Raw genomic sequence first — 25591 nt, 5'->3', positions numbered from 1 at the left:
AAAAATTTACATTAAGAATATGATTAAATAATTGAAAAGGCCCATAAATTATTTAAACGTTACCAATTTTCCTTTATGACTATAATCTGGAAGGGAATACATAAATATGTAATACATACACATATATAAACATAAAAAGGGGCTGGAAATATATTCAGCCATTTGTTAAAAACATGAATATGTGGACAGAAATTTATGTTTTAAATCTGTAATCCTTTTTCTAAGATGACTTAGCTGTGAAGCCAGTTATCAATGTCTTCATGTATTTCCAGGAAAGTAGTTCATTACAGTATTGTCTGTCATTTGAGAAAAGTGACACTTACATGTGTTGAACAGCTGCAGTGTTTTCGATACTGTGCTTGCAGGTTGACTTGGAAAAGAATAATGTGGAGAGAATAAAGGGCTTGTTGCTAGTTTGAAAAAGTAGAAGTAGAGATTTGTCTATTCCCGTGAGTTCCAAATAGCCGGATGAATTACAATTTCAGCATGTGGAGAGAAAGCTTGAAAGTGAGATTTATCCCTTATCAGAGCACCTGGGTTCTAGCTCCAGCTCTGCCCTGAGGCCAGCTTCCTGTTAATGTGTGCCTGGGAGACAGCAGCTGATGGCTCAAGACCTTGGATCTCAGACACGCAGATGGGGCACAGGAGCTGGATTTCTGATTTCTGGTTTCAGCCTGAACCAACTCTGGGTACTGCTGTTGTAAACATTTGGGAAGTGAACAACCAGATGGAAAATATTTCTCCCCCTTCCCATCCTCTTGAGAGAGCGAAAAAGTGAGAGGGACGAAGAAGAGAAGGGAGGAGAGGGAAGGAAAATGGAGGGCAGGAGAGAAGAACAGACGTGGGGGTAAACGGAGGAAAGGAGAAGGAAATTTAAAAAGTGAAAATCCTGGGCCTGGTGCGATGGCGTAGTGGCTAAATCCTTGCCTTGCATGTACTGGGATCCCCTGGGCTCCAGCTGGTGTTCAGCTGCTCCGCTTCCCATCCAGCTCCCTGCTTGTGCACTGGGAGGGCAGCGGAGGATGACCATAAAGCACTTGGCATACACCAAATTCTAATCCCAAATATTGACCTACCTGTTCATAAAAAAGGATATTGATGCCTGCAAAGGTTGTGACTCATGACATTCATACTGCTAGCCATTTGTCTAGACTGATTGGCACAGAAGTTTACCAGACTTCAAGGATAATGATATTTCATCAGAACTGCAATGAGTGCTTTGCAATAAATATTTTAGATTGTTTTAAACAGATTTTGCAATTTTATTGATCTTAGCTGTGGAAAGAACTGTTGCAATGGCTTCTCTTAAATAGGAGAAAAGACTGCAGTTCAAGCTCTCTGACCTTTGACAACATCCTGGGGTTTAACTGCTGCTAGCTTTAGGTTAGGGATTACCAAGATTGTCAGTTCATTTGTGCGGTTTTGTCTTGCTTGTCTGAATTCTTTACCTCCACCACTCAGATTCTCATACTTTCAAAAATCAGCCAGGAATAGAACAAACCTGTCAGGTAACTTGAGAATGAAAATTAAGCTCACAATGAGACAAATGTCCAAGGAAAATGAAATTTATTTTTTAATTTCTCTAAACAAGAAACTTTTCATACACTCCCAGGTTGTTTTTGCAAAATCGAGGGGTGGGGGTGGGGGGATGATGGGTTGGTAAACACCTCCTCGTTCTGCCAGACACGAACTCAGTTGAAAAAGGTGTGTTTCTGATTTACATCAATACACTTGCAGGACAGAGTCCAGCACCTCTGATGTAACAGGGAGTAAAAAAAAAAAGAAGTTTGTAATAAGGAATGAATTGTTCAGACTTCAACCATATGCAGAAAATGTTGAGCTGAGTCAAGCTTTCCCTTCCTCTTACAACCACGTAAATAGAAGCAATCTGTTGTCTCGGTTTACTAGAAGGAATTTATTCTGCAAAGTAGTCTTCATTTGTCATTAAGAAGATTTATCTTAAAATGAAGTGTCACTTTGTTATGCCTTGTAGGACATCAATATAATCCATATCTTGTTAGGACACTAAACATGTACAACATGGACAGTATCTTTCATGGATATTGCATAACCTGAAGATACTTTTAAAAACTGCCTTAAATTATTTTATATTTGAAAGTGTTTTAAATGCTTTCAATAATTCATTGTATTAATAAATAAAATGTCTTATGTTTGTAACTTTACAATCAAATGCAGGTCAGTGATTTTCACAAATAAAGTTTATTTTTAGCAATAATATAAAGTTACGGATGAACTCTGAGAAATTTAAAGTTATTCCAAATACGTTTATTACATTTTATTTTCTGATGCATATGGAACAGATTTTGTGAGTTTCATGTATGTGATTCGAAGAATACACTGCTATTTTCCTCCCCCATGCCTTCCTTTCTTTTTGTTTTTTTCTCTTTAACTTTTTGCAATAACAAACTTTCAGTTTAGCACAATGTTTCTTTAAACAAAAAGCTGCCAGAGTAAGCAGTATATAGACCACTGTTAGTATACCCTTGGAATATAGACATCTAGCATAAACTCCTAGAATTAGCCAAGTAAATTTCTTCTGTTTGCCTGGGACAATGAGCTAATGAGATGGTTAATAATCATTGAATCCAGGAACCAAAAACCACCTAACTGTTTAAAGAGGGACTGGCAACAGAAAAAGTATGGACTTATTGCAGCAGCTGGAGGAGTCTAAGTCCAGGTAGGAAGCTTTGAAAAATCTTTTTTCAACATTTCTTCTCTATAGGAAATCCTTACAGATTCTTTAAAAAAAAAAAAGTTTTGATGGCCTTGCCAAAAATTCCATTTTTATTTGTGTTTTCAATAAACTTGTGGCCTAAGCTTCCAACTTCTGATGAACATCCATTCTGAAAATAGATTATCCTCAGATTTATACACTCTTTGAAATATATTATAGAAACTCACAGCTCTTAAAAATAAAAGTCGCCATACTCTCCCCATTACATTCTACACAAATGAAACTTTGATTCTGAAAAAATAGACTTCAAGTTAATTTCTTTAAATGTTGAAGAACAATGTTCACTAACTGCATAGAATTAGACACTGATGTTTTAGATTACATCTTAACTCTGATATAAGGTAACTCATGCAGAATTCAAGATCAATAGATGTATAGGTAAACATGGATGTACGTGTATTTTTCTAGAGGAACCGTAAAACGGAGGCAAGCATGCTGTGTAGTGGAGATACATTGCAGTATGCACCTCTACGTATGGATGAAAGATGAACTCCCAATGAAACTGTTAAATATATCTTGACAATAGGATGCTGGATTTTATACCATTGTCTATACCAGCAGTATACAATTAAATTGAAGAATGATGGACTTGGGGTGGTGGTTAAACGACTATACTACTGTTAAAATATAGTGGAAACAGAGGTAAAGGGAGAATATACCCCTCTCCCCTTCCTGAGCCTAAGGAACATTGTCATGAAAAAATTTTAAAAGAATTAAAAAATAGATTTCATCTTAACCAAATCATGCAGCTAACAAACAAACAGAACTAGAGTATGTGCCCATATCTGTGAACCACCCATTTTCTCATTTCAGCTGAAGCTGACTCCGGGTGAGGGGAGAGGAAAAAATTTGAGATAATTTCATCTCTGAGTAAATGAGAAAAATAACTAAGTCTAGCACAGTTCCTAGAACAGAGCAATGGCTTAGAGAATATTCTCTTTTCCAACTTATGGGTGTCTGCTGTTAAAGATGATTATGATGGTCACAGTAAGGCGTGCTGGGGGAAGTTCTGCCATGAAGCTCAAATAAACTGGAGGCTGTTATTTGCACTTTTCCTCCCAGATTTGCCAGGTACATGCAGGCCACTGGGTCATGTGACCCATGCTGCCTTCCTGTGGCCCAGAAACAGTAATGGCTGTATGCACTATCCACTTTTTGAGTCCATTAGTGAGATTTATAATCATGTTAGTTACTAAAATGTAAATTCTAAACAAGGAAATATACAGTGATATTTGTACTGTGTCATGGTTTTTGCTATTCAGATTCTTGTTTTTTGTTTTTTAAGATTTATTTTGGACCTGGCACAGTAGCACAGTGGCTAAATCCTTACCTTGTTCCTATCCTGACTGCTCCACTTTCCTTCCAGCTCCCTGTTAGTGGCCCGGGAAAGCAGTGGAGGGGGGCCCACTGAAACATATTTGTAACACCAAAATCGTACTGCTAGACTTTTTGTGGCCATTGTTAGAAATATATATTTGTAATTAAATACGTACTTTCCTCTTAAATACATTTGGCCACATACCATGAAAACTTACATTTTTTATTGAATGTATTTGATTTACTGTTAACAAAGGGTATCCATGTTTTTCTGTTAGTTCCCTGTCTCCCACTATCCATATGTACTTAACTGTTGCATGTTGATTAGAATTTAAGATTGTATTTAATTATTTCATGTTAGGAACTTTTCTTAGTGGGCCATTTGTTATTTTATTTATATGTGATCCTATGTTAGCAAGTGGAACTTTGGCATCATAATGTACCAAGTCTAAGAGAAATTAGAATTTTGAGTCATTAAACCCTTTCTTTATAGATTTATGTCAATTTCTTCTTTCATTCCACGCTTTTACAGCAGGTTCTTCACTGAGTTTTAGAAAATGCAGTACTTTTATCTCTATATTACGTATTTTCTTACCAAAAATTAATGAACAAAATTGAAATCAACGAAGATTGGAATGGTGTTAAGGTCAACCATATCCAAAGTCCATCTGAGATTACCTGGTTGAACTTACACTCTGAAAAAAATTGTTTATTTGGAACAGTGGCAGTGAGACAGAAGGAAGATCTTGCAACCATTGGGTCACTCCCCAGATTCCAGCAACATCCCTGAACTCTTTCCAGGTGCTCAATATACTGGCAGGGGCCCAAGCACTTCAGCTACCCTGAAAGTTGCAACAGAACCTAAACAAATCCCCCCCAACATAAACAACCACTAATCTGTCTTCTGCATCTAATTTTTGTCTATTCTGCATGTTTCGTAGAAATGGAATCACAGAGTTTGTACTCTTGTGACTAGCTACATTTTGCTTAGCGTAATATTTTCAATGTCCACACATGTCATAGCATAATCAGGGATGGAGGGAAGGGAGAGAGGGAGGACTACGTAAAGGAAAAGCAAACAGTGGAGGTACACTACATATGAAGAATGGTTATCAAAACACTACATTGAATCTGTCCTCGAACAAATGTCCCATTAACATGAGTATAGATAAATTGTGTTACAATTATCATAAGTTTTGCTGTAACTCTGACATTTCTAATAAAGTAATACTTTCCTAAAAAAACAAAAACCTTGACCTGCTTCCCGAGCCTTACTCCACAGCTGTCCTCTGAATGCAACCGGACCGGACCATTCTAGTTACCACTTAGCACATTATTTTTCTTTTCTTTTTTTTTTTTTTAAAGATTTTATTATTATTGGAAAGCCGGATATACAGAGAGGAGGAGAAACAGAGAGGAAGATCTTCCATCCGATGTTTCACTCCCCAAGTGAGCCGTAACGGGCCGGTGTGCGCCGATCCGAAACCCGGAACCTGGAACCTCTTCCGGGTCTCCCACGCGGGTGCAGTGTCCCAATGCATTGGGCCGTCCTCAACGGCTTTCCCAGGCCACAAGCAGGGAGCTGGATGGGAAGTGGAGCTGCCGGGATTAGAACCGGCGCCCATATGGGATCCCAGGGCGTTCAAGGCGAGGACTTTAGCCGCTAGGCCACGCCGCAGGGCCCAGCACATTATTTTTCTACTTAGAGTGTGTGAGTATGTGCTATTTACAAGATACTGTGGCATATTACGTAAATTATAAATATGTATTTGCTTTCATTAAATGTGATCTAGACATGTGAAAAATATACAAATCTTAATTTCTGTAATAAAAACGGGTTATTCATATAATCTAGACCAGGGTCCTAAGAGAGCATGTCAAAAAAAGAGAATAATGGGAAATATAAATGAAATGAACTGTTTCTTTTGGTGCCAAAACTTGAAAGCCTGCGCCTGATTTTCTCCTTACTATGAGTTTTCCGTGAACATTTTTAAGAGCCCTTTGGCAGAGTCTCTCACTTGCTTGACTCCATTTCCCCACAGACATTTCTCTTCCCAAGGCTGGGAGGTGTGTGCGTGTTTCTTTCCTCCCTTTGTATTCAGCCTTCCCCTTGCCCAGTGCCGGGACCCATGGACCCTGAATGCATGTTAGTGACTAGTGATGATGACCTGGTAGCGTTTCTCATCTCCAAAGTGTGTGTGATGAACAGGAACTAAGTGATCCTTTTGCTCCCTGCACAGGTGATCCCTTCTCATCAAGCATCAACAGCAACTGGAAATATTCCCATCGTTTCTTCATTTCCATCATGGACCAAAATCAACCCACTACCGCAACAGAGGCAAAACCTTCAAAGAAACAGAGAGGAAGATTCTGCGATGCATTCAAGGTAGAATAAGTTTCATGATTCCAAACTAAAACAAATGAGTGGGGAAGTTGTTACAGATATGAAGTCAGCCAATGTTAGAAAGAACGCATGTTGTATTAGAATTGTCAGTCTAAGCAGACATTAAAATGAACAGAAATGATACACTTGGTTTTAAATTAGCCTTGGAATGTGATCATTGTGTTTATGCAGTAATATTTATAATATTTTTAAGTTTATTCCAAAATCTACAAATATTTAGATATCTTTGAGTCTTGATGGCTTAGAAGTATTTATAAATGTGATTAAAATGAATATTAGGTGAAAAATCTTTTAGAATTAACCTCTAATGCTTGAAGATTAATGTCTGGTAAAAACAAGCAAATGAAACCTTTTTAACCCTGAGCTATTTACTTATTTTTCCTTAGAGAAATTTAAAAAAAAATTTTTGATACCTAAGTAACAAGAGCTGAGGTATAAGAGGTCTGGAATGATCAAAAACATGGGTCTATACACTTACTTGATGACTTAGAAAAACCATGTAACCTTTATATTTATAAATGATCAAAAATAATTCTGCCTTTTGCTTTTATCACAAAACTAGGTGTGCATTAAATGATTTTGGAATTGTAAAAAAAAGGATTTATGTATTTGATGAAGTTCCACAAAGCCAGAGGAGAGGAGAGGAAGAGCAAAAGGAGAGAATATCTTAGATCCACTGGTTCACTCCCCAGCACGATTGCAGTGTTTGAGGGTGAGCCAGGGTCTTAGCTGGTGCCAGGAGCTTCTTCTGAGTCTCCCACAGAGATGGAGTGGCTCAGGACTTGGGCCATCTTCTACTTGCCCAAGCATGTTGGCAGAGAGATGGATCAGAAGTGGATCTATGGGGTGCTGATGTCATAGGTATCGGCTTAACCTGACAGTGCCAGGAGTCCTCTGATACCTTCAAAAAAGCATAAGGTGATATAACCAAGACCTGTCCTGTGCCTTGTAAATCCAAAACCCTTGAACCCACTGAAACATTTAAACCTTGCCATGGAGAAGCCTTGAGGGAATCATGAAGTCAGTCATACTCACCTTTTTTCAAACCAGTGTTTCAGTTTGTTTTTAGTTAACAGTTGTAGTCAGCCTTATTTAACTCAATATACACATGGAATTCTAATTCAATTCCAATAATGTTGTATAATTGTGCCTCTTTGTTTTGGCCAGGGAACATGAAGTTTGTTTTTAGAAATTACTGGTCAAGTCTTCTCTGATGAAACGTTTGAATAATATTTAAGCAGAATATCAGTTACAGGGAAAAGGTATTGATTAATATAGTTGAATTAGATGTTATGTTTAGGGAGTAACAGTGAGTGTCACAGAGATTTCACCCGCAGGTTCATGCAGGACAGACTGGCTGAAGAAAGGCAAGCTTTCCGAGTGCTCCTTGTTAACATGTGGAAGAGAAGCTACGGGTTAGGACGTGGGCAGTGTGCATAAAGCATGCTCCGTGCAGCCCGATAAAGACCAAGGAAACAAAAGAAGGCTAGTGTTTTCCAGGTGATCAGGTCAGCGGGAATTCCTGAGTGGATTCTTTAACACTCCCCCTTATTCCATACATCTAAACTCCACCTTGAGATCACACCATTCAGGATCAAGCAAGTGTGCACACATGTTGGGACTGACTTGCACATGCAGATACAGCAGGGAGGAATGTGTGAGAGTGCTCACAAGGAATACATTGGAAACATATAATAGAAGATGGTTATTTTGCACTGCCTTTTCCTCAGATTTTGTTCTCAGCCAATCAGGTTTCATGGAATTGGTCTGTCTGTGTGTCTTCCCAAATTTATAATCAGCCCTCAAAACCAGTGATCTGGGCCCCTGGAGGAGGGACCAAGGAGAGCTGCCTGCCTCTTCCCCTGGTGGAGGGACCTGGGAGAGCTGCCTGACCCTTCCCCTGGGAGAGGGACCTGGAAGAGCTGCCTGACCCTTCCCCTGGGGGAGGCTGCAGGGAGATGGAGCTGAGCTCAGGCTGCCCCACCTGTGGTACCCAGGGAAATGCATTCCCACTGTTTACAAGGCAGCCATTGTTATTGCCTATCTGTTGCTGCAATGGTCCCAAACCATAAGACAGGCCTCTCTATATGCACTCTGCACTTTGATCCTATGTGAATCTTAAATCTAAAATTCTATTTCCTATAGCTGTTATCCTAGCATTCCCGTTTATGCTCTTATTTTTTTAAGCAGTAATAAAAAATGTTTAATTTATTTTGTAGCTAAGTAATGCTAAAATTGTCTTCATTGTACGAGTTTATGTGTCAGTTTTTCAAGCTGTGTATGCTTGAAAATATTTTTTTCTTACTGTTGAATCAATTGAACTAAATTTATAATTCTAGATTGTGTCCTCTTATTAGTTAATACAAAAAAAACCTTTTTTTAATTTAAAGGACTTCTTTTTTTTATTTATCTGAAAGGAGCAGTTACATTGAAGGGAGGAGGTAAGATGGAGACAGAGATCTTCCATTCACTCCCCAAATCATAGGTGCCGGGTGCCAAGGCTTTGGGCCATCCTCCTCTGCTCTCCCAGGCCTCAAACAGGGAATGGAAATTAGAGCAGCCAGGAGAACAACCAGTATCCACATGGGATCTGGGAGCATTCAAGGTGAGAATTTAGCCACTAGTCACTCATGACAGGCCAGCATATAATTTTTATACAAGTATTGCAACTCTTCATATTTTTGAGTCATTCATTGTAGTATCTCCTCTTCCATTTCATGTTTTAACTATTTAAATATTCTCCCCCACACACACACACACCTTTTTTTTTTTTTAGTTCAGCTAAGGACTTATTAGCTTTTTTGGCTTTCCAAGATACTGTATCTTGAATTCACTGGCTTGTTTCTATTGTTTTTATATTCTCTATTTCATTTAAGCTTTTGTACACCTTTCTCCTTTTAAATTTGTTTAGTTTAGACTTCTTTAGTTCCCCTTAGGAGATAAAATTAGGTTGTTGATTTGGCCTTTTTCTTTTTAGATTTAAATCATGGGCCAATTTCAGTGCCTCTCTTTCAGTACTAATTTCATTGCATTGTAGATGTTTTAATATTTTAGTTTTGTTTCCCTTTCTCTAGATATTTTCAAGTCCCTTGTGATTTCTTTGATCCGTTGTTTAAGACTACATGATACAATTGTACAGCAAAGTGAGTTTTCTGACTTTCCTTCTGCTACTGTTTTCTGGTTTCTCTCCCTTGTGATTGGAATAGAGAAATCTGTTGAGGTTTGTTTTCTAGATGAACGTTACATTTCTGCTGAGAAATGTCTCAAGGTATCTGCCAAGTGCAAGTCCTCTGCAGGGTTCCCTTTGATAGTTTCTTTGGCCGTTCAGTTTGTGGTTGTCGGATATCAAAATCTGCTACTGTCACCCTGAAGCTGTCTAATTCTTCAGTTTATGTTCTGTCAGTATATGTTTCCTGTATTTCAATGCTTTAACGTTAGGTACATAATCTTCCTGATCAATTGACCCTTTTATCTTTACACGGTGTCATCTGTCAGGTGGGATAGTTTTAAAGCCTGTTTTATAAGTATGGAGACTGATGCCCTCAGTCAGTTCCTGTTTCCATGGAGTATGCCTTTAACAATCCTTTCCATTTCTAGTCTTTGTATGCCCTTATCTATAAGTTGAGTTTCTTGAAGTTCCATCTTCTTTGTTACCCAACAGGAGAGACTTACCCACTTGATCTGAATTTTGTAATTTTTCCTGACTTATGAGCTGTTCTGTTTCCTTTTCTCTCTAACTGATTTTCCTTGGGTTTCGTTGCTTTTTAGAGTGACATGTTTTGAAATTCTTATTTCCTTTTATGTACATAATGTTCATTGATGATTACCATTGCATTTACATAAAGTACAAAATTATGAAAATCAATTTTAAGCTGATAATACAAATTTTAGTTGCATGCAAATCTATTTTCCTTTACATTTCTGCCCCTTTGATTTTGTTTTCCATGACACGGATTTCCTGTGGTTTCCACATTCAGTCACAGAATACATAGTTACTTTTTACACTTCAATAAAACCTATATACCAGAGCGGTGTGATTTACCTGCATTTAACACTTCAAAGTTGTGTATTTGTCCACATGTTTGACTCGCCCAGTGAGATCTGTGTCCTGGTAACAATTCTCGTGACCCTAGAGCTCCACCTCGTGTCCCTCTGTGTTACTGCTCATATAGGTGCACAGGCTTGCATTTTCCTATCTGAGACCCATCAGTTACTGTCCTTCCATTGTATCATCTAGCAGTTCTTTTCAATTCCTTTCGTTAGTAACGTACACCATTGGACACTTTCTTATGCAGGAGGGAACATACATACATCTTCCAGCTTTGAAAGAACTATCCCACAAACCTGGCCTAGTGTAAGACAGGTAGTATGTTCTAGGAAATTAGAAGGTTAGCAAATGTCTCTTGAGCATCTCAGGTTAGGCACGGTTCTACACACTTGGGGATTTTGCAATGAATAAACAACTTGTTGCCCTGATGACACTATATTCTTGTAGAGAAAATACAGTGAACCCACAGGAAACTGTAATATGAGCGGAGACTGCTGCAATTATAGAGTGTCTAAAGTCACGGAACTACAGTGACAGAACCTCAACATGAGGGAGTCAATGATAGAACGTAGCAGTAGGGAATCTGTGGCAGTGTAATATGCCGATGGGATGTGGAAGATTGAACAGGAAGGATAGTGCGCCAGGAAATGAATTCGCATAACAAGTTGGCACAGTATCAAAGTAGAAAGGTAACAGAGAACATGGTAGGAAAGGAGTTACAGCGAGGACCAATGACTGTGGATCTTATAAGTCTTTCAGAAGATAGGATATTACTAAACTTGAAGCGAGTCATTACTAGGAGTGCAACAGGAAGATACAGAGTAAGGGTTTATTTACTTGGCTTGTTGAGGTGAGACAGTAGGACTGGAGAAGCAAAAGCAAAGTGTATCAAGGGGTTGTTCAAACACTTGAGGCCTGGTGTGGTGATGGAGGCCCCTGTTAGTATGGGAAGTTTTCTAATCTGTTCTGTGGTTTTTAAAGCAAAATCCTTGACGTTGGATAATGTGTAAAGAAAGGGGGATTATTTGACTTGTGCTTTGCGTAATCGGAAAGTGCAAACTGTGCCTGAGGCTGCTGAGGGCACCCCTGGGTGTGTCATCACATAGTAAAGAAGCAGAATGGGAAACGGGGTCAGGTGGGACGGTCCCTAAGATGAGAGAGAGGGAAGGCCAGGCCAAGTCTTGTGTAAAAATTTGTCTTGTGGGAATGAATTCACTTCCTCAAGAACTGACTATTCTCTTTGTGTGTGTGTGTGTGTGTTCTTTTTTTAAATTGTATAAATTATGTTTTTATAATTTTTACATGTTTGATTAGGGTGTGAAGGGCCAAGGGCTGGAGAAAAGCAGATGAGACCATTGTTTTCACACTCTCCTTTTTCCGTTCTTTATGAGGGATGGGGAGGGAAGAGGTAAAGGGCGAAGCCACACCCAGCCTCCCAACCATCCAGGATCCCCGATGTAGAGCATGCTCCGAGAATCCTACTCAAGTGGTTTTGATAGTTGAACAGTTCTGTATTGTTGCTGATCTTGCCACTACAATCGCGATGAAATCTCTCCAGAATCCACAGCCTGACATAGTCCACTTTAGAGTCTCTGCCCAGGTGTTCACTGCCAACTCTTTGCTAGGGTAGTTGATCCATGTGTTCTGTCCTCTGTCCTCTGTTATGGTACAGGTGTCCTCTGAGGATCCAGTGTACTGCCATATCCTCCATGTGTATCTGGATATGCTGTCCACTGCTCCATCTAAGCCACTGAGAAAGCCCAGCTCTGACACATGCATTCCATGGTCAGACCATGGAAACTGCAATCTCCTCCATAGTTGGAGTTCTGAGTGCAGCAATTCAGTTGGGATTCCCAAAGAAACTTCATCTGAGGAGATCCAAGACCTGATTCTTGTGTGTGCATGCCAATACAGGATCCAGTACAATCTGTCACCCCAATCAGTCTGTGTGCGCACTGTTAGTTGCAATTGATGGGTCTGTTGTCTCCAGCCCTGTTTTCTGTGTAGAGTATTGGGTGTTGCAGTCCAACTTATTTAATGCCCAACACATACTCAGCCCCCATGCAAACCAGTGGGAGCTGCAGCCCTTCAAAGTGACCCACAAAAACCACCACCAGACCCAACACCTGCCCTGGTTCCCATGCTTGACAGTATGTACAGCAGACTGATCTGGTCTGTCCCATATCCCATTCAGCTCTTACACACATCAATGGGCATTGGAGCCTAGTTCAACCCAACCAGCCCCACGATCCAGCCCACACATGTGCCAGTGGGTACCACTCTCTGTCTAGCCATGCCTGTCCCAGTCCTGGTTCTCATGCTCACCAGTGGAAGTGTTAACCCAACACGGAGGTACCCACTGTTTCCCTGCTAGCCCCACTCCCACTCCCAGATCTTGCATCCTCCAGGTGTTGCTACAGTTGAGTTTGACAGAATTTTCGCCCTGTGCCAGCATCTGCCAGCTGATACTGTGGCAAAGCCCAACCAACCCTCATCCACTCTGGCTTACACACGTAAGCCGGACAATTGATGCAGTCCACCCAACCTGGCTTGTATCCCATCCAGCTTACATACAGGCCAACAGGTGTTGTAGCCCTGCCCACCTGGTCTGCCCCCAATCCCAGCTCTCATGCTCACCAGTGGGAATAGTGGCCCAGTAGAGTAGACCCTTGCAGCCCCACATTAGGTTTGTCCACTCTCCCCCAGGTCTCACGTGTGCTGTTTGGGTGCTGTGGCCCAGTCTGGTTTGGCCTGCATCACCTTGACACTTACCAGTAGGTGTTGTAACCTGGCTCAGCCTGGCCCGCCACCAGTTCCTAGCCAGCCCCACAGCCCCACCAGCCCCACCAGCCCCCACGTCCCTGCCCTAGTGTGGACTGGCTGGTATTGTGGTCCTACCCAGCATGATCCACACACATCATTCTGGCTCTGTTTTAAGCCCTATTTAGTGAAGATCGACAACTGCCATCTTTTTTTTCCCTTTATTAATCTTACTTAGTTGATTAGAGTACAAAAGGACAAGGGCTACAGGAAAGTGGGTAATACCATCGTTTCCACATTAGTATCATTATTTTTGCCCCTGTTTCTGGGGTGAGGGGAGAAACAAAGGGAGAACTGCCAGCTTGCCACGGCAGCACCAAGCTTCTACAATACAAGCAGTTGGTGGACAGATGCTATGTAAACCCTAACTGGTGGCACAGGGACCGAGTCAGTCTCAGACAGTTCAGACTGAGGGAGAAGCACAGCCAGGCATCAACAGAAGTTTAATTGTCAAGTTGTGGAGGTGGGAAGATTGAGATCAGCATGACAGAATGAGTGAGTTCTGCTGCATGCCCTCCTCTTGGTTTGCAGGTGAATGATCATGTCCTATAAGGACATCAGTCCCATTACTAGGGGTGCAGCCTCATGATCTCCTTATCTCCCTAAGGATAATCTCCAAATACCTTCACATGTGGGAAATGGATTGAACATAAGCATGTGGGGGATTGAAGGGTCCGCAGTCCTATGCAGGGCCACAGGTGAATATTACAGTCAGCCGCAATCTGGTGGTTGGGTGAGTTGAGCTTTATGAGAAAAAGATGAGTCAGTAAGATTCATTGAATTAAGACACCTCTAGTCACTGTATCTTAGGTTGAATGTTACTCAGTGTTTTGGTGATTGTATTTCTCTCTGTCGCCTGCCTATCTACCTGAAAATGCTGTCTCTGATAATGTTCTCCTCCCTCAGCTAACCTGTGAACAAATAAAGATCAGCTTACAACTGAAGGTCTTCTGAACATTGTCTAGCTTCCTATGAATAGTCAGTGACCTTAATTAGAAATACTATTCAAAGGTAGTACCCTACAAAGCTTCTGTTACTTAGAAAATCATGCCTTGTTCTGTGGTGATGATAATGTGAAAAGGACTAGAAAGCACCAATTGATTGAAGGGAAAGATGGGTATAAGGGTATCCTTTTTTTTGGTAAAAATAAAGTTTTGAAGTAAAGAAGTAAAGCAATTCTAATTCCAAGCACACATGAACTTGATCTTTATTAACCATTTTTCCTGTTCCCTTCTGCTCTGCCGTAGATGTTCCTGGCAGCTCTGTCACTGAGTTACATTTGTAAGGCGCTAGGTGCAACCATTATGAAAAGTTCCATCACTCAGATAGAGCGGAGATTTGACATATCCTCTTCCGTCGCTGGTGTAATTGATGGAGGCTTTGAAATCGGTAACGTTTCCATGTTAATAATCAGACTTACTGAGCCACACGCTGCTGATACACATTCCACACCACCAGTTCTCCAGCAGGGGTGGGTTTTTCCATGGATATTTGCTGAAAACAGCCGTGGTTGTCAGCATTGAGATGAAATATGAAATTAAAAAATTAATACTTCCAAACATAACAACTTTAAAATTTAGTTCACTGCGTTTTTATTGAAGAAATGATTCTTAATTCATTCAGGTTTTGCTTTCAGTACAAATAAAATATGGACTCCCCATGAAACAGTTACAGATTCCATGCCAGTGTGATATTTGATTTTCTGCCTTGCCTATACCTCTGATGCCATGGTGCACTTCAGTTGCAGAAAGTTAAACTTACAACTCTTACTGAATAAGCATATTACTGTGATAATGTGGTGGCAAATGTTGGGAGAGGAAAGCAAGGAAAGAGGATGGGGACAGGGAGGAAGGAATCCCTATGCCTTGAAAATTGCATCATGAAAAGTACTACTAATTTTTAAAAAGCAAAAAATAGTTGCTGCTGTCTAACAGCAAATACTTATACATCATTGTAAGTTTGATTGGCTTCTTGCTTGTTTCTGACTCTGGGGATCTTTGACATCAAGTTTCACTTTGCGTTTTCCTGGACCACCTCTTCAGTTCATTATTCTTTCCGGAAAGAATTAAACTCATAATACATTTCGATTTTGGGGAAGAAGTTTATTACTGTCATATTCAAGTGATAATTTGCTAGGGTATGGAATAAAAAAAAACTTAGAGCATTTAAAATCTCAGTGTATTGTTTCCTTAACAGTCATTATCATATCTGAGAAATTGATTCCCGTGTACTTCTTACTATACATCCCCTCTTTAGCCTGATCTTAAAAACTTACTGGTATATATCTAAGACTTTATTTCTATTACTTTTGCTAAGAAAAAAAGGTGGGTGTTGTCAGCTAAAGGGTAATTTTTGTTCATTACTTGTTTCCTTCCCTCATTTTCTTATTTTTTCCTATCTGAAGCAAACTCAGGATGGGCATAACACCTTCTGTGCATTTTCCCCATTTTGACTTTCTGAATTTCTGTCCCGTTTTCCCTCTTGGCCCATGATGCTTCTCTGATGCCAATCTTGCTGGTTCGTGTGATGTCACACATGTTTTGCATAGCACTACGCTGTGCAAGAAATAATTCTCTGTGTTTAACTTGCTGGTTGTGAGTGTGTGCACTCAGCTTGTTCTTGCACACCTGGGGACACTGATGGGATTCTTACAAGGATTTTTTTCTCTTTTTAATCTTGATTATTTTAGTATTTTTATCCATTGATGAATTTTAGTGATTTTCTTTCATGTTATTTTATGTCTCAAAAATCCAGTAATTCTTGGTTGCTATGTGTTTACTGTTACGTATGTACTCCTGATGAGTGTGAGTCTGTTGTGAAGTGACCGCTTTGCTTGCTCTTCTTCCCCTTTGTATCTCTTTTTTTATTTATTATTTTTAATTCATTAATTACATTGTATTATGTGACACAGTTTCATAGGTACTGGGATTCTCCCCACACCTCCCCAAACCCTCCCACCATGGTGGATTCCTCCACCTTGTTGCATAACCACAGTTGAAGTTTTGTTGAGATTCTCCCATTGCTTCCCCTTTGTATCTCAATCACTTATGTCTCATGCAGTTCTGAAAAAGCCTTTTTTTTGTTCTTGGAAATCTCCCTGAAGACCATAATTAATTTAATCTCTCCTTTATCCATTGTGTGTAATGGCATCTCTGCATGTATCTCTACTGTGTTTTCTGGGGATATGCACCAGAATATGGTGAACTGGTTTATTTTTAAGTATTTTAGCTCTAAACACTCTAAAGGGTACAGGATAGAAATTAAAGAAGTATTAGCCAATGAACAAATAAATTCATGAAATGATAAACCTCAGGAGGATTTTCTCAGCAGGTCTTCATTCCAGCACAATTCATTCAACTACAAATTGCTCTTGAAAATTTGGCCTTATTAAAAAAAACCCTTACTAATATTGCCAGATAATTTGAGGGCTTTCTGTTGTTTATCAAACCCATACTACTTATTTTTAGTAGTAAATGATTTTTAAATGAATGGTTTAACAGCCAATTCTCACCTTCTCCATTAAATTTCATGTTCTTAGAGAAATTGTGTCAGGTCCTAGATTTTATTTGCATCCATTTTGCAGGCTTTAATTCTACTGGACACGAAATTTGTACTCAATCAATGTTTGCCTTATGGAATGATTTAAGTGTAATTTTGTTTTCTTTCTAGGAAGTTTGTTTGTGATTCTGTTTGTAAGTTATTTTGGATCCAGACTACACAGACCGAAGATTATTGGAATTGGATGTTTTATAATGGGAGCCGGAAGCATTTTAACAGCTTTACCACATTTCTTCATGGGCTAGTAAGTGTTAACTACCTCCATGACTTCAATGACTATTACCTTGTAAATCGGTTCTAAATTTTAATGTTTCCTTTAGATTGTGTCATTCTCCCTTTTTCAGAAAATACTCTTCAAGTAAGTGTAGAAATGGCGTGTCTCTTAACGCTGTAATAAACCTACTGTTTTACTCAGTTTGACTTTTATGGGTTTGAGATATGAATAGAACCAGATAAGATCCACAACTCCAAATGCAGTAAGAGTCTTACGGCATTTTGTGGGTAGCATTAGTGATTTGTGGTTTTGCCTGTTTTTCATCACACACTGTAGATCTTCCCCAGGCAACACATTGCAACATGGGAGTCCTGTCACCTATCCTCTTAGTGTTCCTCTTAATGTCACATGATAGTTTTGTTCAAAGTCAAATTTTCATGACAGAAACCAGAGAATACCAGTACCTGAGTAAATTAGAAGGTTATTCTTCATGGCAGCTGCTATCGCCAATCTGAAGATGCTGTGTCTGCTGCTTTTTGCCGAATTGGTCTGCTTTGTACAACCTTGCTGTTGTCGTCCAAGTCCTGTCCTGTTGGTCCATACAACATCACAAGGAGGTTAGAAGAAGCAAGGAAGAAAGCACAGGGCCGAAAGGCTGAGGAATGTGAAGTGTTTTCCAACAACTAATACTTTGTACTCGCTTGAATGGGTCAGAAGTTAGATTTCATGCAAATGATGCTCAGTGGCTCTGTCTGACACCGAAGGTCTTGGTAATCCCCACCTGCGCATGTCTCCAACCCGCCATCCCACAGGCATGTCCTGTTGAAGTATTCAGAAGTGAACTCATCGTTGTGACCAGAGCAGCTCATATTTTCACATTAACTTTTCAGTAACTATTTATTTAGTCCTAAGGAGAACCAGGTCAATATCAAGGGTCCAATGCCGAATGCTTTATCTGCTGGAACCCTGTCAGCTGATCATCACCAGCCCTGCTTTGTCAAAGCTCACCATCCCTCACCAGGCTGATTGTATTGCAGCTCCCCGTAATTGCCACTATTAACTTTTTAAAATCCAAATCTAACTCTATTCTAACTTACATTCAGCAGTATACTGAAATACACAGGAAAACAAAAACCTAGCCATTTTACCTAAAATTTTCCATTTCCTGAAGTGGTTTTTCAGACGTGGTTCCTGGGGATTAGTGAGTTATTAAACAAATTCAGATTATTACAACGTTGACAGAGTAGACAGAGCAAGATAGAACAGATGAAAGTGAATGCAAATGAGGATATACATTATCCTGTAAAATTTGTTTGGTTGTGTACCTGTCTGTGAGTTTGTGTATCTTGGAAGTGATGCAGAATGTGTTTCTGGCTGTTGGTTGTACTCAGAATCATACAGAGGCCCTGGCCCGTGGAGTAAGACTCAAGCTCAATTATATGTGCTTGTACCTTATCAGTTTGCTCTGTGACTATAGCCCTAGGCTCATCCTTCATTACCCACTATTGAGAACCACCTTCTACTGTTGCAGTTCTGCCAAGGGGCCACACTGTGTCATAAGTTTGGATAGAGTGTATCCGTAGTTGAATACTTTTCTGCCTCATGTATCTGTGACACTCCTTCCCCCCACCCCCCTTCTTTTCTGCTGTCTGTACTGTGAAGTGCTCCCTAATGTACACACTCGCTCATCTCTAAGCAAATCTGATCCTCCCCATTTCTTTTGTCACAATGCAGAAGCTTAGATATTAAGCCTACTATATCTATCTTCTATCGGCCTATCTTGTGCAACACTGATGAAATACTATGTATTTGGGGGGAGCTGAAAGAGATACCTGGCTTATTAACACTAGGCTTTTCTTGAAACTACAGGATACCTCAGTGTTTTTGGATGTCAACATTTGCATCCATTGTAATTTCGTCTCTGTTGTTATGATCAATTTCTCCCTTATCAAGTTGAAGTGAACTAGAATTTTTTTAAACTTTTACAGAATGAGTGTGTATTTGTGTGTCCATGATATATATCTAGAGAGAGTAGTTCTAACATGTAGATAACCTTGCATGTATTATAGATTGATTTGGAAAATACTGCCCTGAATTTGTTAAATGTCATCACAAATAAAGTTCAGAGTGGAATCATTTTTTTAAGATAATTGAAAGGCATGAATTGAAAAAGTGAACGCAGGATGTTTCAGTTACTCAAGTCTTGAGCAGAATGTCAGCATTCCTAGGGATACAGCAAGGCACAAGCCCACACTACCTGGGGCAGAATCAGCCACCTCCTTGAGTGAACAACCACTTTCACTTTCCCATCTCTCTCCCAAACTTCAGCCAGAAAATTGACCAAGAGAACTCTGGGTGTTTGAGAACACAGTGGTGCAAAGGAAGGTGACATTTCCTCTCTTTCTGGGGAGAGTGAATACATGCAGTACGCCAAGCAAAATTCTAAGTACAGTCATGCTCTTGCAGTTACAGATATTCTAAGGAAGAACATAGCAATCCATCAGAGAACTCAACTTCAAGCTTCTCCACCTGCTCAGCCTATGAGAGTCCATCACTCAATGGAACAGCACCTGAGGTAATGGGAAAAGGTAAGGCTTAAAAGTGACAAGAATTCACACATTTCCAGATTTAATGACATATCAAAACTGATTGTGCTGTTAAAGGTGAGCAAATTTTGATACGTTTTAAAATGTTTCCTTTGAGGGGCTGGCACCATGTCTCAACACGCTAATATTCCACCTTCAAGTGGCAGGATTCATATGTGTGCTGCTTTGCGTTCTGGCTTCACTTCGCATGCAGCTCCCTGCTTTTGGCCTGGGAAAGCAGTAGACGATGTCCCAAAGCCTTGAGACCCTGCACCCACATGGGAGACCCAGAAGAAGCTCCTGGCTCCTGGCTTCAGAATAGCTCAGCTCTGGCGTTTTGTGGCCTTCGGGGAGTGAACCAACGGATGGAAGATCTTTCCCTGTATCTTTCCTTCTCTCTGTAATTCTGCCTTTGTAATAAAAATAAATCTTTTTAAAAGATGAAGTCTTTCCTGTTATAAAATTTATTTTATTTTTATTGGAAAGTCAGATATACAGAGAGGAGGAGAGACAGAGAGGAAGCTCTTCCATGAGATGGTTTGCTCCCAAAGTGACCACAATGGCTGGTGCTGCACCAATCCAAAGCCAGGAGCCAGGAACTTCCTCCAGGTCTCCCACACGGGTGCAGGGTCCCAAGGCCTTGGGACATCGTCTACTGCTTTCCCAGGCCAAAAGCAGGGAGCTGGGTGGGAAGTAGGGCTACCAGGATTAGAACCAGCACCCGTATGGGATCCCAGTGCGTTCAAGGCGAGGACTTCAGCCACTGGGCCAACGTACCAGGTCCCAGAAAGCCTTTAGTTTTAACGTTGATTAAAAAAAAATCCACGGTCTTGGTAACTTTCCACAGATCAATTCATATTGGGCAAAGAATACGATTGTTTCTTTGCTAAATTTGGTTCAGTAATTTAGAAAGGAAATATCAGGATACGTAAGCATTTTCTTAAGCTTAGTTTTCCAATCTTTAATAGAAAATTAAATTTAACCTTTTCTTCATTTTTTCTGGATCATGGTATTATTCATTATTTGTTATTATTTGAAGCTAGCATTTTGTATTCTCAATAATCAATAGATCCCTATGATACAGTAACTGGAATGAATTCTGCACAGTACTATGCCTATTATGTGATGTAGTTTCAATCAAAATTACCCTCGCATGTGAACCATAACATTGATGACCATAGCTTCTACGAGCACTAGATATGGAAAAGAAGATAATTTCAGGAGATAATTGAAAAAGAGCCTACATGTTTTATGAAGAATCAGGAAGTTACATAAATAAATGAAGAAAATAACTTCTCTGAAAAAAAAAAGTGATTAACCAATCCAATTGGAAGTCATCACGTACTTTGTCATGAATTATAATTGTAAATGTTGAAACTATACATTTTCTCCATGTATTGAGATTTAAAGGAATTGAGGTAGAAGAAGGAAAAATGTTTCACACTTCAAGTGCATCCATTTATAAATCATTCTGGAGTTTAGTTAAAGAATTATGCTGAGGCCAGAGCTGGGGCCCACATGCAAAGCCACAGTAACTTGCAATGCCACCATTCCGTACAAGAGCACTAGTTCGAGTCCCGGTTCCTTCACTTCTGATCCAGCTCTCTGCTGATGCCCCTGAGAAAGCAAAAGATGATCCAGGTCCTGGAGTCACCCACCTGGGAGACCTGGAGGGTGTTCTGTGTGCTGGCACTGGCCCAACTCCTCTGTTGAGGCCATTTGGGGAATGAAACAGCAGGTAGAGTTTTTCTCTGTTTCTGTCTCTCTCTTCCTCTCCTGTATGTCTCTGCCTATCGAATAATAAAATGCATCTTTAGAAAAGAATTAAAATATGCTTATATACTTAGCTGTGCAGTTCTACTTTGTTAGTCTTGAATGTATAATCAAGACTGTGCACCAGAGCATTCTTATTTGTATCTTTCCAACACAAATATTTCAAAATTGAAATATTAGCAGATGAACTCAATAGTTTATGAAATTTTCATTCAGTACAATAATAGGCTGCCATTACTATCTGACATGAAAGAAATATTTACAATGTAGTAAAATTCTCAAAAACAGCATTAAGTGAAAAAACAGACTTCTATGTATTGCATATATATGCATATATATAATGTACATAAAACACATTTTACATGTTTTTGAGAGCTGACTTGCACCAGGTATATAACAAGTAGATCATTGCTATTTCTTGTGGCTTTTTCTGTTGTTTTTTTTTTCTAAACTTCAAAAATAGAGTATGAAGCACTTGGGGAAAAAAGTAAAAACTACTACATGAAATAAATTAGTGTTGCCAAGTAGATGAATGTCTGTTAGGAATGCTTAAATTAGTGTTTCAAATGAAATGCTCTCTGGTTACACAGGTTGTGGAAAGGAATCTGGGTCCAACATGTGGATGTACGTCCTGATGGGGAACATGCTTCGTGGGATAGGTGAAACCCCTATCGTCCCACTGGGCATCTCTTACATTGATGATTTTGCTAAAGAAGGAACTTCTTCCTTTTATTTAGGTAATGCACAAAAAATCTTGAATTTCATGATCACTTATCCTGGATCTACACTTGACTTTGTTAAAGTGTTTCTAGAGTATTTCTTTCATGCCAAAAGATTATTAAGACAAATTTATAGTACAATATCATGTTTTAAATCAGGAATGAGAACCATGTACCTTAAATTCTGATACAATTTTTATCACAATTTCTTAGGTGTTTTGAATGCAATAGGAATGATTGGCCCAATCATTGGCTTTGTATTGGGATCTCTGTTTGCCAAAATGTATGTGGATATTGGATTTGTGGATCTGAGTAAGTACAATCAAACAATGGCAACATGACAGTGTCTCTCAAGTGCAAGATACTATTCGTCCACATATTTGAATTTACTCTTTCAAGCTCTTTGTTTCCTGTGTTAAGTGATGAATAGGAAGTAAATGCATGAAAATCAGAACAAAATATTACTCAGGTCACATCTCTGCTACATATTTACAGATAAGCATAAAATGAGGAATTTTTAACCGATTCAGTGTAGGTCATTTCATCCAAAGCAACCAAGATAAAAATGCTTCTCCCCAGTAAATGCATTTTCCATTTGACAGTGAGTTGGATGTGAAGTGTAGACCTTGACAGTTTGCTGTGCAAAGCCTCCTTGTGACTCCACTGTGCATTGTGATTTTGGCCATTTTATTCTGATCTTTTAAAAAAAAATTTTATTTATTTTAATTGGAAGATCAGATGTACAGAGAGGAGGGACAGAGAGGAAGATCTTCCCTCTGCCTATTCACTGCCCAAGTGGCAACATGGACAGAGTTGAGCTGATCCAAAGCCAGTAACCAAGAGCTTCATCCGGATCTCCCCTGGAGGTGCAGGGTTCCAAGGCTTTTTGCCATCCTTGACTGCTTTCCCAGGCCACAGGCAGGGAATTGGACAGGAAGCAGGGCAGCCAGAATTAGAACCAGTGCCCATATGGGATCCCGGCATGTGCAATGTGAGGACTTTAGCCATAGGTGACCATGCCGGGCCTATTTTATTCTGATCTTACTAGAGGACTTGGCCTATGGCAGATGTCAGTTAGAGCGTGCTGAGCACATGCGCCAAGGGTGCACATGGAAGTGTCATGACTGGATATGTGTTATAACATGGTGGTTATCCAAGAAGCCACAAACCTTTGAAGTTTTTGCTGTTAAAAAAGTAAAGCAAGTAGCCAGTGAAATGTTTCCTGCCTTCTATTTGAGCCTTATGGCTTAGAGTAGGTTCACACACTGCACCTGACTTCTCTCCTGCACTTTTAGGTTAACATTACTTCTATCACTAAGAGGGCAGATATCTGTGGTGAAGGTCTTCAGTGTGTTGGTTTGATAAACTCTATGCTGTGCTTGGAAATCGTCACTCACAGTACTCTAAACAGCACCCAAATTGCATGGTGGCTTCTCAGGTGATAGTTTAACCCATTGTGATACAAAGCCAGGGTCTTTAATCCATTTTTTTCTTCCCTTGGTATGTTTATTTCATGTGAGCTACTTTCAAGTTTACAGAGTAAATACTCCCCCCTTTTTTTTGCCTTCTCCAGTATATTATTAAATTCCTCTCTGAAAAATTTCAGTTCAGTTGCTCTGCAGTTAAACCTGCTCCAAGATGCACATTTTCTTCCTTAATATTTATTTTTCTTTGTTGAAGCTCTTTCGTCACTTTTACACTTTTATCTTGTGTTCATTGAATGCTTTCTTGATGGTTATTTTTGACTCTAATAGTTAATTTGTACGTATCTCTGTAGCATTAGAATTAATTTCTGGAGTTTTATCTTGTTGCATTACATGGACCTTGTCTTCCTGTTTCTTCATTATTGTTGATTATTTGTGTTACTGTCTTGCATAAGAAGAAACCATCACACCTGCAAGTTTTAGTGATCTGGACTTCAATGTTCTGGAGAAAACCATCAACCAATGCAGCCCAGGTTTCTGTGTTCTCCTGAGACCTTTGTGCTTATCCACACTTCATTTTGTTCTTGGGAGTTCCCGGGCACCTGGAACAGAAAGTCTCTTTGGCACCCTATACAGGGAAGACAACACACACATACATCTCAACATTCAGGGTGTTGTCCTACTCTCCCTCCCAAGGAAGAAGCTGGAGCTTGAGATTTTCACTTTCTTGGTGGATTGAAGATAATTGGAAATGTGGAATACTGAATTGAGGGGAGATCTGGTATTGACTCGCAGAATTTCTTGCAGGCTGCTTTGAGTGTGATGACATTTCCAGGTGGTGCCAGGAGCTATTCTCAGACTATTGTGAGCATTTCTTCCATAAATAAGTTCCAAATGATTTTCCAATGTAAATACCCAGTGACAATAGTTATCCAATCACATACTCATAGTAACCACCATCTTTATGTGACCTAGGCAGTAACCACACCATCATGATTGAATGCTAGACCACAGCAATTGCAACGTGTCAGCATACATGAGATGTTTTCAGGTTTCAGAGACAAGAATAGAACAATTTAGGAAGGATGAAATCAAGTTTATCTCTTGTCTATAGGGATAATAATTATTATCACCATTTCCCCTGACCGTCCCATCTTTCAGATATTATTCATTGATTTGTACTTATTTTTTACAGGCACTATCAGAATAACTCCTAAGGATGCTCGCTGGGTTGGTGCTTGGTGGCTTGGTTTCCTTGTGGCTGGAACTTTATCCATTATCTCTTCCATTCCATTCTTCTTCCTGCCCAAAAATCCAAATGAACCAGAGAAAAAAAGGAAAGCTTCAAAATCTGTGTATGTGCTCAAAACAAATGAAGACAAGAGCCAAGCTGCTAATCTGACCGGCCAGGGACAAACAGTTACTGGAACTGTGACAGGTAGCTAGTTTATGTGCACAATCAGCTTGATATGGTTCATCTCTATATAATCACACACAAAACATGTAGTATTAACTTTCCTTCATGCCAAGATCAACTGTATATTTTTCTAAATCTTCTGTTTCTATTTGTAAATATTCCCTGAGCATGTAACAAGTGAAAGAGTATTGGATCTATTAGCAGGATGAAATCAAAGGCTAGCAACATTCGTTCCTTATAAGTCAAACACCATTTGAAAACACAGGGTACAATTGTAAGAGAAAAAGAGGTTATAATGTTTTATTCATTCATTCAGCAAAAGATACACAGATATACCATGTGCTGGTGTTAGATAATATTATGCCTGATGGTGATATTGAAAGGTGAATAGACAAAGTACCTTAAGTCTGTGGTAATGCTAAGTTTAATCTCTGTTGGAGGGATGGGAAAAGGAGCAGGAAGTTAGGAAAAGTTTCTGTCTTGACAATCCCACTAAGAATTTTCTGATAATTGTTTAAAAAAATTGTGAAAAGCAGTGGTAATAAATTTCAACATTC

At 39.6% G+C, this 25591-nt stretch overlaps 1 protein-coding gene across 2 annotated transcripts in view; it reads left to right on the top strand.

The window, feature by feature from the left end:
- Positions 1-6323: 6323 nt before the first annotated feature.
- The window catches only part of LOC131478073 (solute carrier organic anion transporter family member 1B3-like), a 37825-nt gene continuing 18557 nt past the window's right edge, over positions 6324-25591 (top strand). For both annotated transcript variants that reach the window (XM_058655659.1, XM_058655658.1), the window contains exons 1-7: positions 6324-6458; positions 14592-14733; positions 17014-17146; positions 19583-19704; positions 22065-22211; positions 22407-22505; positions 24813-25055. In XM_058655659.1, coding sequence (XP_058511642.1) covers positions 6378-6458; positions 14592-14733; positions 17014-17146; positions 19583-19704; positions 22065-22211; positions 22407-22505; positions 24813-25055 — 967 coding nt within the window. In that variant the 5' untranslated portion in view covers positions 6324-6377. The remainder of the gene's footprint in view (positions 6459-14591; positions 14734-17013; positions 17147-19582; positions 19705-22064; positions 22212-22406; positions 22506-24812; positions 25056-25591) is intronic.

This window comes from Ochotona princeps, chromosome 27 (genome assembly GCF_030435755.1).
Source record: "Ochotona princeps isolate mOchPri1 chromosome 27, mOchPri1.hap1, whole genome shotgun sequence".
Taxonomy (NCBI): Eukaryota; Metazoa; Chordata; class Mammalia; order Lagomorpha; family Ochotonidae; genus Ochotona; species Ochotona princeps.
The sequence above is the reverse complement of the archived record's forward strand: the minus strand, read 5'-3'. Positions and strand labels throughout refer to the sequence as shown.